Source organism: Hyperolius riggenbachi, chromosome 12, assembly GCF_040937935.1.
Source record: "Hyperolius riggenbachi isolate aHypRig1 chromosome 12, aHypRig1.pri, whole genome shotgun sequence".
Lineage (NCBI taxonomy): Eukaryota > Metazoa > Chordata > Amphibia > Anura > Hyperoliidae > Hyperolius > Hyperolius riggenbachi.
In genome coordinates this window covers 104,504,040-104,519,185 of record NC_090657.1, presented here as the reverse complement: position 1 = coordinate 104,519,185, position 15,146 = coordinate 104,504,040, and the positions used below count along the sequence as shown (strand labels likewise).

Sequence of the window (15,146 nt, the reverse complement as noted above, 5' to 3'; positions counted from 1 at the left end):
CTGATCACCCACCCACACCCTCAGATTGCGTGCAGACCCACCCTCAGATCACCTCTGAAAGTGCATTGTTTACATCTGTTCTCCCCTCTAATCATCCACTGATCACCCATCAATCACCCCGTCACCACCTGTCACTGCTACCCATCAGATCAGACACTAATCTGCCCCTTGCGGGCACCCAATCACCCGCCCACACCCTAAATTAGCCCCCCAGACCCCCTCTGATCAACTCGCCAGTGCATTGCTTGCATATATTCTCCTCTGTAATCACCTACTGATCACCTATCAACCACCCCGTCACCCCCTGTCACCACCTGTCACTGCTACCCATCAGATCAGGCCCTAATATGCCCCCTGCGGGCTTCTGATCACCCGGCCAAACCCTCACCCGCCCCACCGCAGTGACAGAAATTTGTTTTCTAATCACTGCTGGTACGACTTAATTGCCATGTCCAGGTCACGATTTGAGAACATTCCTGCACTTCAGTGCCAATACAACCTGTCATCTAAGAAGCCACCCTGCTTATGATCGGTTCCACAAACTTCGGCCCCTCATAGACCACCTGTCATCAAAATTTGTAGATGCTTATACCCCTAAACAGTCATTTTGAGGCATTTGGTTTCCAGACTACTCCTCGTGGTTTTGGGCCCCTAAAATGCCAGGGCAGTATAGGAACCCCACAAGTGCCCCATTTTAGAAAGAAGACACCCCAAGGTATTCCGTTAGGTGTATGACGAGTTCATAGAAGATTTTATTTTTTGTCAAAAGTTAGCGGAAATTAATTTGTATTGTTTTTTTTCACAAAGTGTCATTTTCCACTAACTTGTGACAAAAAATAAAATCTTCTATGAACTCACCATACACCTAACGGAATACCTTGGGATGTCTTCTTTCTAAAATGGGGTCACTTGTGGGGTTTCTATACTGCCCTGGCATTTTAGGGGCCCTAAACCGTGAGGAGTAGTCTAGAAACCAAATGCATCAAAATGACCTGTGAATAGGACGTTGGGCCCCATAGCGCACCTAGGCTGCAAAAAAGTGTCACACATGTGATATCGCCGTACTCAGGAGAAGTATTATAATGTGTTTTGGGGTGTATTTTTACACATACCCATGCTGGGTGGGAGAAATCTCTCTGTAAAGGGACAATTGTGTGTAAAAAAAATCAAAACATTTTAATTTACAGAGATATTTCTCCCACCCAGCATGGGTATGTGTAAAAATACACCCCAAAACACATTATACTACTTCTCCTGAGTACGGCGATGCCACATGTGTGACACTTTTTTGCAACCTAGGTGCGCTAAGAGGCCCAACGTCCTATGAGTACCTTTAGAATTTCACAGGTCATTTTGAGGCATTTGGTTTCTAGACTACTCCTCACGGTTTAGGGCCCCTAAAATGCCAGGGCATTATAGGAACCCCACAAGTGACCCCATTTTAGAAAGAAGACACCCCAAGGTATTCAATTAGGTGTATGGGGAATTCATAGAAGATTTTATTTTTTGTCACAAGTTAGTGGAAAATGACACTTTGTGAAAAAAACAATAAAAATCAATTTCCGCTAACTTGTGAAAAAAAAATGAAATCTTCTATGAACTCCCCATTCTACTAACGGAATACCTTGGGGTGTCTTCTTTCTAAAATGGGGTCACTTGTAGGGTTCCTATACTGTCCTGGCATTTTAGGGGCCCTAAACCGTGAGGAGTAGTCTAGAAAATAAATGCCTCAAAATGACCTGTGAAATCCTAAAGGTACTCATAGGACTTTGGGCCCCTTAGCGCAGTTAGGGTGCAAAAAAGTGTCACACATGTGGTATCGCCGTACTCAGGAGAAGTAGTATAATGTGTTTTGGGGTGTATTTTTACACATACCCATGCTGGGTGGGAGAAATATCTCTGTAAATGGACAATTGTGTGTAAAAAAATCAAAAGAAATCTCATTTACAGAGATATTTCTCCCACCCATCATGGGTATGTGTAAAAATACACCCCAAAACACATTATACTATTTCTCCTGAGTAAGGCGATACCACATGTGTGACATTTCTTTTGCAGCCTAGGTGCGCTAAGGGGCCCAAAGTCCTATGAGCACCTTTAGGCTTTACAGGGGTGCTTACAATTTAGCACCCCCCAAAATGCCAGGACAGTAAACACACCCCACAAATGACCCCATTTTGGAAACTAGACACTTCAAGGTATTCAGAGAGGGGCATGGTGAGTCCGTGGCAGATTTCATTTTTTTTTTGTCACCAGTTAGCAGAAATGGAAACTTTTTTTTATTTTTTATTTTTGTTACAAAGTGTCATTTTCCGCTAACTTGTGACAAAAGATAAAATCTTCTATGAACTCACCATGCCTCTTAGTGAATACTTTGGGGTGTCTTCTTTCCAAAATGGGGTCATTTGGGGGGTATTTATACTATCCTGGAATTCTAGCACCTCATGAAACCTGACAGGTGCTCAGAAATGAGAGAGATGCTTCAAAATGGGAAAATTCAATTTTTGCACCATAGTTTGTAAACGCTATAACCTTTACCCAAACCAATAAATATACACTGAATGGGTTTTTTTTTAATCAAAAACATGTTTGTCCACATTTTTCGCGCTGCATGTATACAGCAATTTTACTTTATTTGAAAAATGTCAGCACAGAAAGTTAAAAAAATCATTTTTTTGCCAAAATTCATGTCTTTTTTGATGAATAGAATAAAAAGTAAAAATCGCAGCAGCAATCAAATAGCACCAAAAGAAAGCTGTATTAGTGACAAGAAAAGGAGGTAAAATTCATTTAGATGGTAGCTTGTATGACTGAGCAATAAACCATTTAAGCTGCAGTGGTCTGAATGGAAAAAAGGCTCTGGTCCTTAAGGGGTGAAAAGACTGCGGTCCTTAAGTGGTTAAGTAATTTTTTTTTTTTTTTTTTTTTTTTTTACGATTTTGTGTTTTATTATAATTTAAATGTATAGTAGACCCACGCTTGACACATTTTGGTAAGTTACAGGCAAACATTTCAGGAAAATTAATTGAATAACTTTTTGCACAGAAATCCAACAGAAATTGAACGCCAGGGAGGTTAAAGGGCTATTTATTGATAAGGTGTAAAAATATCACCTAGCAGAAAAAGTGAATTGAATAAGGGCAAAGTTTCTTAACAGTTTATTAAAAGTGATTTTCCTTCCTTTAAAGTGAGTCTGAAGTGAATTTAGAAAAACCCCATATACTTACCTAAGGAGAGGGAAGGCTCTGGGTCCTACAGAGCCTTCCTGTTCCTCTCGCGGTCTCTGCGTTCCAGCGCTGGCTTTTCCGTTAGCAGATTGGAGATATCCCTGTGCCACTGTGGGAGGCTTCGGAAGTCTTCAGGAGCCCGAGTGCTCCCGAAGACCGGCGGCTGCGTAGTGCAAATGCGCAAGCACACTCTATCCTGCACTCACGCATGAGCAGCACGGAGCCACCCGTCTACGGGAGTACTCAGGCTCTCGAAGACTTCCGAAGCCTCCCGCGGCAGGAGATTTGAATGAAGGATTTGAAGATTTTAAAAGGATAGTGTATAAAAGTTTTATACATACCTGAGGCTTCCTCCAGCCCCTTCCGCACGCCATCAGTTGGCCGGTAGAAGCCTCGTTAGCTTTTCCAGTGCCCTGCGCCTGCACGGTACTACTGCTCCCAGCGGTGGAAGCAGGACGGGGGTGACTGACCCTGACTGGCCAACCTAATGGGCCTTCTACCGGCCAAACGAGGAGGCGGAGGAAGAAGGTGTGGGAGCGATCGGTGTGGATGGGGCTGGAGGAAATAAGTAGTGTAATTGTAAATAACTGAAATAAAGTTGATGTAATAGAATTGTGTGAAAATTAAACATATGTTCATTCATTTCTTTTCAGGTGCCCATTCAAGCATCCCAGTAGCGGTGAGTATGGCGTGATAATTAAATACATCTTTTTAAAATCAGGTGATCCCTTAGAGTATAGTATACAGTACAGTACTTAGCAGTGGCGGACATACGGCCGTGCAGGCCGTGCTGCCGCACGAGGGCCCCTGAAGTTCCGTTGCTTCAGGGGGCCATTAAGTATTGCTGTTTTTTTTTTTCTAATTATTATTATTATTTTTGTTTCCTTGGGGGCCGCGACTCCTATCCTCCCCCCTCACCTCGCCCCCCCCTCATGCGGCAGGAGAGCGGCAAATACAGGAAGTCTCCGGGGCTCCAGGCAGGCGCTAGAGGCTCAGCGGCCGCTTGGTCTCCGATGTCTCCAACTCTGTATACTGCTCGCTACTAAACCAGGAAGTAGCGAGCAGTATACAGAGTTGGAGACACGGGAGACCAAGCGGCTGAGCCTCTAGCGCCTTCTGGAGCCCCGGAGACTTCCTGTATTTGCTGCTCTCCCGCCACGCATACCGGGAGGGGGGCCCCCCGAGGGGAGGGAGGGAGGATAGGAGTCGGGCTCCCCACCCGGATAGCTACCCACCCACCCGGCTACCTACCTACCTACCCACAAGGCTACATACCTACCCACCCACCCGGCTACCTACCCACCCACCAGGCTACCTACCTACCCACCCGGCTACCTCCCTACCCACCCACCAGGCGACCTACCTACCCACCCACCAGGCTACCTACCTACCCACCCGGCTACCTACCTACCCACCCGGCTACCTACCTACCCACCCACCATTCTACCTACCTACCCACCCAGCTACCTACCTACCCACTCACCAGGCTACCTACCTAAAGACCCACCAGGCTACCTACCTACCCACCCGGCTACCTACCTACCCACCCGGCTACCTAACCACCCACCCGGCTACCTACCCACCCACCAGGCTACCTACCTAACCACCCACCCACCTGGCTACCTACCTACCTACCGGGCTAGTTACCAACCCACCACCAGGCTACCTAACCACCTGGCTACCTACCCAACCACCTACCTACCCACCCTGGCTACCTACCCACCCACCAGGCTACCTACCCACCAGGCTACCTACCTACCCACCCGGCTACCTACCTCCCCACCTGGCTACCTAACCACCCACCCGGCTACCTACCCTCCCACCAGGCTACCTACCCACCTACCCGGCTACCTACCTAAACACCCACCCACCTGGCTACCTATCCACCCAACCACCCATGGGAGCTGCGCGCCGGATGGAGGCTGGGACAGGAGGTCTGCTGCTGCAGGTGAGTAAATGTTTTTTTTTTTTTTATTTATATTAGCAGGTGTATGTTCTGGGCAGGTCTGCCGACATAATTGCACGTATTTTCTGGGCAGGTCTGCCGACATGATTGCACGTATTTTCTGGGCATATCTGCCGACATGATTGCACGTATTTTCTGGGCATATCTGCCGACATGATTGCACGTATTTTCTGGGCATATCTGCCGACATGATTGCACGTATTTTCTGGGCATATCTGCCGACATAATTGCACGTATTTTCTGGGCATATCTGCCGACATAATTGCACATATTTTCTGGGCATATCTGCCGACATGATTGAATGTATTTTCTGGGCATATCTGCCGACATGATTGAATTTATTTTCTGGGCATATCTGCCGACATGATTGAATGTATTTTCTGGGCATATCTGCTCACATTATGTGTATTTTCTTGAGAAAACCTGCACAATTATGTGAATTTTCTGGGGAAAGGGTCACCAAAACTTGGCCCCACTGTCTTTGCATTGCACTTTTCAAGGGAACTTGAGGTGAGAATAATGTTGAGGCTGCCATATTTCTCTCCTTTTAAGCAATACCAGTTGCCTGGCTGCCGTGCTGGTCCTCTGCCTCTTATTCTTTCAACCATAGACCCTGAACAAGCATGCAGCAGGTCAGGGGTTTCTGACAATATTGTCAGAACTGAGAAGATTAACTGCATGCTTGTTGCTGGTGTAATTCAGTTTATTACTGCAGCCAAATAGATCAGCAGGGCCGCCAGGCAACTAGTATTGTTTAAAAGGAAATAAATATGTCAGCCTCCATATCACTCTCACCCCGGGATCACTTTAAATTACAGTTAGCTCCACCCTCATCCGGTCATTGCCACGCCCATTTCTATCCACACCCATTTTTTGCGCCGCAGGTTATGGCCACGCCCATTTTGTGCCGAGGCGCGTGAGGGGCCCACAGTTGAAATTTTGCACAGGGGCCCACTGCTGGCTGTGCCACCACTGGTACGTAGTATACACTATACTCCATGTTATGGAGAGAGGGAGGTATGGACATGGAAACGGCAACCTCCTAAGGAACATCCCAAAGAAACAGAAGACATTGGGTAAGGGCAGTGGTGAAGCAATCACCATAGCAGCCATAGCAGCATCATGGAGAATGCCCTCAGTGAACCCCTGGCTGCCCCCCCCCCTCCAAATGTATGTGTCCACCCTTTCCCATAAAGGTTCACATCTCCCCCGACATGACTCCTGGCCTCCTCTGGCGCTCGCCATTACCATGAGTACCTGTGCCATGTGACACTGGGCATATGTAGATGTCATCGGGATCTGTTGGGTACATAAGTCATTGTGATATCGTATGCCGTTACCACCACACACCCAATTGAGCCCTTGTGACTGAGATTTTACCATCATTCATGATCAAACCTTTCGAATGATTTTGGCTGTAAAAATGAATCAGTTGGCTATTAGCAAATCGGAAAGGTCAATCGGCCCAAAAAAATTAGTGATGGAATGTCACCTTAAGTTTCTTTCTGCATACTACAAAATTTAAGTGCTTCAGAAAATATTTTTAAATGCAGTTTTTAAAACATGCATTTCTGTGAAATACAATTATGGAAATGGTAACAGAATTGGGACTTTAAAATGGATCAAAGTGGAAATACTGTTTGCAACATCCACTGAGCTTCCATGTGTTGATTTTCTGCCAAAGAAAATTATATTTTACCTATGGTTGCCATTTCTCCTCCACCTTAACTACTTCCCGACCGCCGTATAGACAAATGGCGGCCGGGAAGCAGACGCCGCAAGGACCGCCGTATTGACAAAATGCGGCGGTCCTTGTTTGGGCATGGGCGGAGCGATCGCGTCATCCGTGACGCGATCCTCCGCCTCCGCCTGTCGCCGCTCACTCGCCGCAACATCCCGCCGGCCATACGGAAGCGCCGGCGGGATGTTAACCCGACGATCGCCGCATACAAAGTGTAAAATACACTTTGTAATGTTTACAAAGTGTATTATACAGGCTGCCTCCTGCCCTGGTGGTCCCAGTGTCCGAGGGACCACCAGGGCAGGCTGCAGCCACCCTAGTCTGCACCAAGCACACTGATTTTCTCCCCCCCCCCGCCCCAGATCGCCCACAGCACCCATCAGACCCCCCCCTGCCCACCCCCCAGACCCCTGTTTGCACCCAATCACCCCCCTAATCACCCATCAATCACTCCCTGTCACTATCTGTCAACGCTATTTTTTTTTAATACCCCCCCCCCTGCCCCCTGCTCCCTCCTGATCACCCCCCAACCCCCCAGATTCTCCCCAGACCCCCCCCAGACCACCCCCCCCAATGTACTGTATGCATCTATCCCCCCTGATCACCTGTCAATCACCTGTCAATCACCCGTCAATCACCCGTCAATCACCCGTCAATCACCCATCAATCACCCCCTGTCACTGCCACCCATCAATCAGCCCCTAACCTGCCCCTTGCGGGCAATCTGATCACTCCCCCACACCAATAGATCGCCCGCAGATCCGACATCAGATCACCTCCCAAATCCATTGTTTACATCTATTCTCTCCTCTAAACACACACTAATTACCCATCAATCACCCATCAATCACCCCCTATCACCACCTGTCACTTTTACCTATCAGATCAGACCCTAATCTGCCCCTTGCGGGCACCCAATCACCCGCCCACACGCTCAGATTGCCCTCAGACCCCCCCTTATCAATTCACCAGTGCATTCATTACATCTGTTCTTCCCTGTAATAACCCACTGATCACCTGTCAATCACCTGCCAATCACCTATCACCCATCAATCACCCCCTGTCACCCCCTGTCACTGCCACCCATCAATCAGCCCCTAACCTGCCCCTTGCGGGCAATCTGATCACCCACCCACACCATTAGATCGCCCGCAAACCCGCCGTCAGATTACCTCCCAAATGTATTGTTTACATCTGTTATCTTCTCTAAACACCCACTAATTACCCATCAATCACCCATCAATCACCCCCTATCACTGTTACCTATCAGATCAGACCCTAATCTGCCCCTTGCGGGCACCCAATCACCCGCCTACACGCTCAGATTACCCTCAGACCCCCCCTTATCAATTCGCCAGGGCATTATTTACATCTATCCTTCCCTGTAATAACCCACTGATCACCTGTCAATCACCTGCCAATCACCTATCACCCATCAATCACCCCCTGTCACCCCCTGTCACTGCCACCCAACAATCAGCCCCTAACCTGCCCCTTGCGGGCAATCTGATTACCCACCCACACCAATAGATCGCCCGCAGATCCGACATCAGATCACCACCCAAGCGCAGCGTTTACTCTCCTCTAAACACCCACTAATTACCCATCAATCACCCATAAATCACCCCCTATCACCACCTGTCACTGTTACCCATCAGATCAGACCCTAATCTGCCCCTTGCGGGCACCCAATCACCCGCCTACTCGCTCAGATTACCCTCAGACCCCCCCTTATCAATTCGCCAGTGCAATATTTACATCTGTTCTCCCCTGTAATAACCCACTGATTACCTGTCAATCACCTGTCAATCACCTATCAATCACCCATCAATCACCCCCTGTCACTGCCACCCATCAATCACCCCCTGTCACTGCCACCCATCAATCACCCGCTGTCACTGCCACCCATCAATCAGCCCCTAACCTGCCTCTTGCGGGCAATCTGATCACCCACCCACACCAATAGATCGCTCGCAGATCCGACGTCCGATCACCTCCCAAGTGCAGTGTTTACATCTGTTCTCTACCCTAAACACCCACTAATTACCCATCAATCACCCCCTGTCACTGCTACCTATCAGATTAGACCCCTATCTGCCCCTAGGGCACTCAATCACCCGCCCACACCCTCAGAATGCCCTCAGACCCCAGCCCTGATCACCTCGCCAGTGCATTGCTTGCATCTATTCCCCCCTCTAATCACACCTTGAGACACCCATCAATCACCTCCTGTCACCCCCTAGCACACCTACCCATCAGATCAGGCCCTAATTTGCCCCGTGTGGGCTCCTGATCACTCGGCCAAACCCTCAGATCCCCCTCAGACCCCCTTCCGATCACCTCCCCAGTGCATTGATTGCATCTATTTTCCCCTCTAACCACCCCCTGAGACACCCATCAATCACCTCCTGTCACCCCCCTAGCACTCCTATCCATCAGATCAGGCCCAATACAACCTGTCATCTAAAAGGCCACCCTGCTTATGACCGGTTCCACAAAATTCGCCCCCTCATAGACCACCTGTCATCAAAATCTGCAGATGCTTATACCCCTGAACAGTCATTTTGAGACATTTGGTTTCCAGACTACTCACGGTTTTGGGCCCGTAAAATGCCAGGGCGGTATAGGAACCCCACAAGTGTCCCCATTTTAGAAAAAAAGACACCCCAAGGTATTCTGTTAGGTGTATGACGAGTTCATAGAAGATTTTATTTTTTGTCAAAAGTTAGCGGAAATTGATTTTTATTGGTTTTTTTTCCACAAAGTGTCACTTTCCGCTAACTTTTGACAAAAAATAAAATCTTCTATGAACTCACCATACTCCTAACAGAATACCTTGGGGTGTCTTCTTTCTAAAATGGGGTCACTTGTGGGGTTCCTATACTGCCCTGGCATTTTAGGGGCCCTAAACCGCGAGGAGTAGTCTAGAAAACAAATGCCTCAAAATGACCTGTGAATAGGACGTTGGGCCCCTTAGCGCACCTAGGCTGCAAAAGTGTCACACATGTGGTACCGACGAACTCAGGAAAAGTAGTATAATGTGTTTTGGGGTGTATTTTTACACATACCCATGCTGGGTGGGAGAAATTTCTATGTAAATGGACAATTGTGTGTAAAAAAATCAAACAATTGTCATTTACAGAGATATTTCTCCCACTTAGCATGGGTATGTGTAAAAATACACCCCAAAACGCATTATACTACTTCTCCTGAGTACGGCGGTACCACATGTGTGGCACTTTTTTACACCCTAAGTACGCTAAGGGGCCCAAAGTCCAATGAGTACCTTTAGGATTTCACAGGTCATTTTGCGACATTTGGTTTCAAGACTACTCCTCACGGTTTAGGGCCCCTAAAATGCCAGGGCAGTATAGGAACCCCACAAATGACCCCATTCTAGAAAGAAGACACCCCAAGGTATTCCGTACGGAGTATGGTGAGTTCATAGAAGATTTTATTTTTTGTCACAAGTTAGCGGAAAATGACACTTTGTGAAAAAAAACTATTAAAATCAATTTCCGCTAACTTGTGACAAAAAAATAAAAACTTCTATGAACTCACCATACTCCTAACGGAATACCTTGGGGTGTCTTCTTTCTAAAATGGGGTCATTTGTGGGGTTCCTATACTGCCCTGGCATTTTAGGGGCCCTAAACCGCGAGGAGTAGTCTTGAAACAAAAATGACCTGTGAAATCCTAAAGGTACTCATTGGACTTTGGGCCCCTTAGTGCAGTTAGGGTGCAAAAAAGTGCCACACATGTGGTATCGCCGTACTCGGGAGAAGTAGTATAATGTGTTTTGGGGTGTATTTTTACACATACCCATGCTGGGTGGGAGAAATACCTCTGTAAATGACAATCTTTTGATTTTTTTACACACAATTGTCCATTTACAGAGGTATTTCTCCCACCCAGCATGGGTATGTGTAAAAATACACCCCAAAACACATTGTACTACTTCTCCCGAGTATGGCGATACCACATGTGTGGCACTTTTTTGCACCCTAACTGCGCTAAAGGGCCCAAAGTCCAATGAGTACCTTTAGGATTTTACAGGTCATTTTGAGAAATTTCGTTTCAAGACTACTCCTCACGGTTTAGGGCCCCTAAAATGCCAGGGCAGTATAGGAACCCCACAAATGACCCCATTTTAGAAAGAAGACACCCCAAGGTATTCCGTTAGTAGTATGGCGAGTTCATAGAAGATTTTATTTTTTGTCACAAGTTAGCGGAAATTGATTTTAATTGTGTTTTTTCACAAAGTGTCATTTTCCGCTAACTTTTGACAAAAAATAAAATCTTCTATGAACTCACCATACTCCTAACGGAATACCTTGGGGTGTCTTCTTTCTAAAATAGGGTCATTAGTGGGGTTCCTATACTGCCCTGGCATTTTAGGGGCCCTAAACCGTGAGGAGTAGTCTTGAAACGAAATTTCTCAAAATGACCTGTGAAATCCTAAAGGTACTCATTGGACTTTGGACCCTTTAGCGCAGTTAGGGTGCAAAAAAGTGCCACACATGTGGTATCGCCGTACTCAGGAGAAGTAGTATAATGTGTTTTGGGGTGTATTTTTACACATACCCATGCTGAGTGGGAGAAAGATCTCTGTAAATGGACAATTGTGTGTAAAAAAAATTAACAAATTGTCATTTACAGAGATATTTCTCCCACCCAGCATGGGTATGTGTAAAAATACACCCCAAAACACATTATACTACTTCTCCTGAGTACGGCAATACCACATGTGTGGCACTTTTTTGCAGCCTAACTGCGCTAAGGGGTCCAAAGTCCAATGAGCACCTTTAGGCTTTACAGGGGTGCTTACAATTTAGCACCCCCCAAAATGTCAGGACAGTAAACACACCCCACAAATGACCCATTTTGGAAAGTAGACCCTTCAAGGTATTCAGAGAGGGGCATGGTGAGTCCGTGGCAGATTTCATTTTTTTTTGTCGCAAGTTAGAAGAAATGGAAACTTTTTTTTTTTTTTCTCACAAAGTGTCATTTTCCGCTTACTTGTGACAAAAAATAATATCTTCTATGAACTCACTATGCCTCTCAGTGAATACTTTGGGATGTCTTCTTTCCAAAATGGGGTCATTTGGGGGGTATTTATACTATCCTGGAATTCTAGCCCCTCATGAAACATGACAGGGGGTCAGAAAAGTCAGAGATGCTTGAAAATGGGAAAATTCACTTTTTGCACCATAGTTTGTAAACGCTATAACTTTTACCCAAACCAATAAATATACACTGAATGGGTTTTTTTTTATCAAAAACATGTTTGTCCACATTTTTCGCGCTGCATGTATACAGAAATTTTACTTTATTTGAAAAATGTCAGCACAGAAAGTTAAAAAAATCATTTTTTTGCCAAAATTCATGTCTTTTTTGATGAATATAATAAAAAGTAAAAATCGCAGGAGCAATCAAATAGCATCAAAAGAAAGCTTTATTAGTGACAAGAAAAGGAGCCAAAATTCATTTACGTGGTAGGTTGTATGAGCGAGCAATAAACCGTGAAAGCTGCAGTGGTCTGAATTGAAAAAAAGTGGCCGGTCCTTAAGGGGTAGAAAGCCCTAGGTCCTCAAGTGGTTAATTACAGAACTCCAAAGTGCTCTGATAAAGCTTATGGATTCCCCTGTCATTCTTACAGGAAGAAGCCCGTGGTAGCTCTGAAACCAGAGCTAATGAAGAAAGGCTAACAGAAGATGCACACAAATGCCCAATGTGTGTCTTGGAATTCGATAATCTTCAAACATTGGAAGATCATGTGCAGTGTCACTTGGATTAGCGTGGTGCCTTATCAACTCTTCTTGCTCTACACCATACTCTCCCATTTTATGCAAGTGGTTGAAGCAATAAGATTTTCTATGTCTGTTGATATGTTGTAGATATGTACAAAATGGATCAGGTTTAACCAGGTTCTCCATGCCTGATTCAGCTCACCAGGTCTTCTTTCAAGCCATGTACAGATGCTAGATTTTCCTCAGCCAAGATGATCAATTGTGATTATCTTTGGTGGAAATCTAGTGTCAGTGTAGGTATTCCACACCATCATCCACTGTGCTAGACAACTAAAAGAGCAACGAAGAATGAGTTCCATTGTTCAGCACCTCCTACGTGACCGCTGCTAATTTCTGCCTTTGGTCGAGTGAACTGTATACATAGTAACATAGTTTGGTTGACAAGGCCTGTGCCAATTAGACATAAAAGGTAAAAATTCCTTTCTAACTCCAGATGGCAGTCAGATAAATCCCCAGATCAACACTACCAGGAATTACCTAGTAATTATAGGCGTGGATGCCTTTCAATGCTAGGAAAGCATCCAAGCCCTCTTTAAATGCAGATATGGGGCTTGATTCACAAAGCCGTGCTAACTGTTTAGCACGGGTGTGCTAAGCTAAACAGTTAGCACGTGAAGTGCTGTTCACGCGAATCGTGGCAAATTGTGCGCGCAAAAGTCTGCGATCGCGCGAATCGCGGCACTTTGCGCGCGCAAAAGTCCGCAAACAGCACTTCACGTGCTAACTGTTTAGCACACCCGTGCTAAACAGTTAGCACGGCTTTGTGAATCAAGCCCCTAGAGTTTGCCATAACTACTTCCTGAGGTAAGACTTTCCAGATGTTAACCACTCTCACTGTGAAGGACCCCTTTCTAAATAGATGGCAAAAACTTCTTTCCTCCATATGCAGATCATGTCCCCCTGTCTGTTTTATCTGTCTAGGGATAAAAAGCTCCTTTGCCAATCTTTTGTATTGCATTCTGATGTATTTATACATGTAAATCAGGTAACCTCTCAGTCGCCTTTTTTCCCCCAGCTAGATAAGACTAGTTTGTCCAACATGTCTTGGTGAGATCTTCGATCCCTCTGATTAATTTTGTACTTTGTACCTGTTCTAGAAGGTTAACGTCATTTGTATAGTGTGGTGTCCAAATCTGTTTCCCATACTCAAGATGTGGCCTCACAAGTGATTTATACAGAGGGAGCAGTATTATAGCATTTCAAGATTTTATTTTCCGTTTTATGCATCCCAGAATTGTATTTGCTTTAGCTACCGTTGCTTGGCATTGTATACAATTAGTTAACTTGTAAGTTACTAGTATTCCCAAGTCCTTCTTGAAGCCTGATGTTTCCAGCTGTATGCCATTTATTTTGGTGCTCTACCATTGGTACATCCAAGGTGCATGACTTTACATTTATAAACATTAAATTTCATCTGCCACGTGCCTGCACATATGGTCATGTTGTTAAGATTCTGTTGTAATATGTCACTATCCAGCTCAGGCCTGCTGCACACCAAGAGTGCTTGTGAGCGCTTTTAAAAACACTAGCGCTTTGAAAAGCGCTTGGCTAATGTATTTGAATGGGATGGATCACACCAGAGCAATGTGATTTTTACCCAAATGCAAACGATGGTCCTGCAGCATTTCTGAGGTGATTCAGCCTCTTTGTTAAAGGGGCACTATTACTAATCTGCTTAAAATAAGTCTCTTTAACATAAATATTTGTTAGTAAAGCAATGTTAGTGAGGAGTATGAACACTGATCAAAGGGTATTTCCACACTGCCAATACCCACTGATAGCCACGACGGCAGATTTACCTTTCTGACGCCGACTGGGCTAATCCATTATGTAGTAGGGGGCTCCTGTAACTGCTGCTTGAGCTGCCGTTGTTTTTCATCTGGTCAGCTCAGCTATGCGCTTTCAAACTTCTAACTGCACTATCGTGCAGTTACTGTTGCTCCCAGCGCAGCCGCCGTACAGCGCAGGACAGCGCCGTATGGCTGTATGTTTATACGCTGCCCGGAAAGGACCCCTTATGGGAAGCTGGCAAAAGCCGAAGTCTGGTTACCAGGGCGACGGACAACAATAGGTGTCCGTGTCTTTGCCAGCTTCCCATAAGGGGTCCGGAAATCTGCCGTCGTGACTATCTGGCTATCAGTGGGTATTGGCAGTGTGGAAATACCCTTTGATCAGTGTTCATACTCCTCACTAGCATTGCTTTACTAACAAATATTTATGTTAAAGAGACTTATTTTAAGCAGATTAGCAATAGTGGTAACAGTAAATTCGGGCGCCTGAGGCAAGTGGACAAATCGGGCGCCGCCATTCACTCCCATAATAAATATCGTTTAATGGGCGCACGACAGGAAAAAAGGGCGCCGGAGAAAAATAACGTTTTATAAGCGGCGCCCGGAGACTTT

At 45.8% G+C, this 15,146-nt stretch overlaps 1 protein-coding gene across 16 annotated transcripts in view; it reads left to right on the top strand.

Annotated features, from left to right (window-relative positions):
- Positions 1-14,437, top strand: part of CALCOCO2 (calcium binding and coiled-coil domain 2) — a 755,339-nt gene extending 740,902 nt beyond the window's left edge. For all 16 annotated transcript variants that reach the window (XM_068263852.1, XM_068263854.1, XM_068263855.1 and 13 more), the window contains 2 exons: positions 3,881-3,906; positions 12,594-14,437. In XM_068263852.1, the coding sequence (XP_068119953.1) occupies positions 3,881-3,906; positions 12,594-12,731 (164 nt within the window). In that variant the 3' untranslated portion in view covers positions 12,732-14,437. The remainder of the gene's footprint in view (positions 1-3,880; positions 3,907-12,593) is intronic.
- The last annotated feature ends 709 nt before the right edge of the window (positions 14,438-15,146 follow it).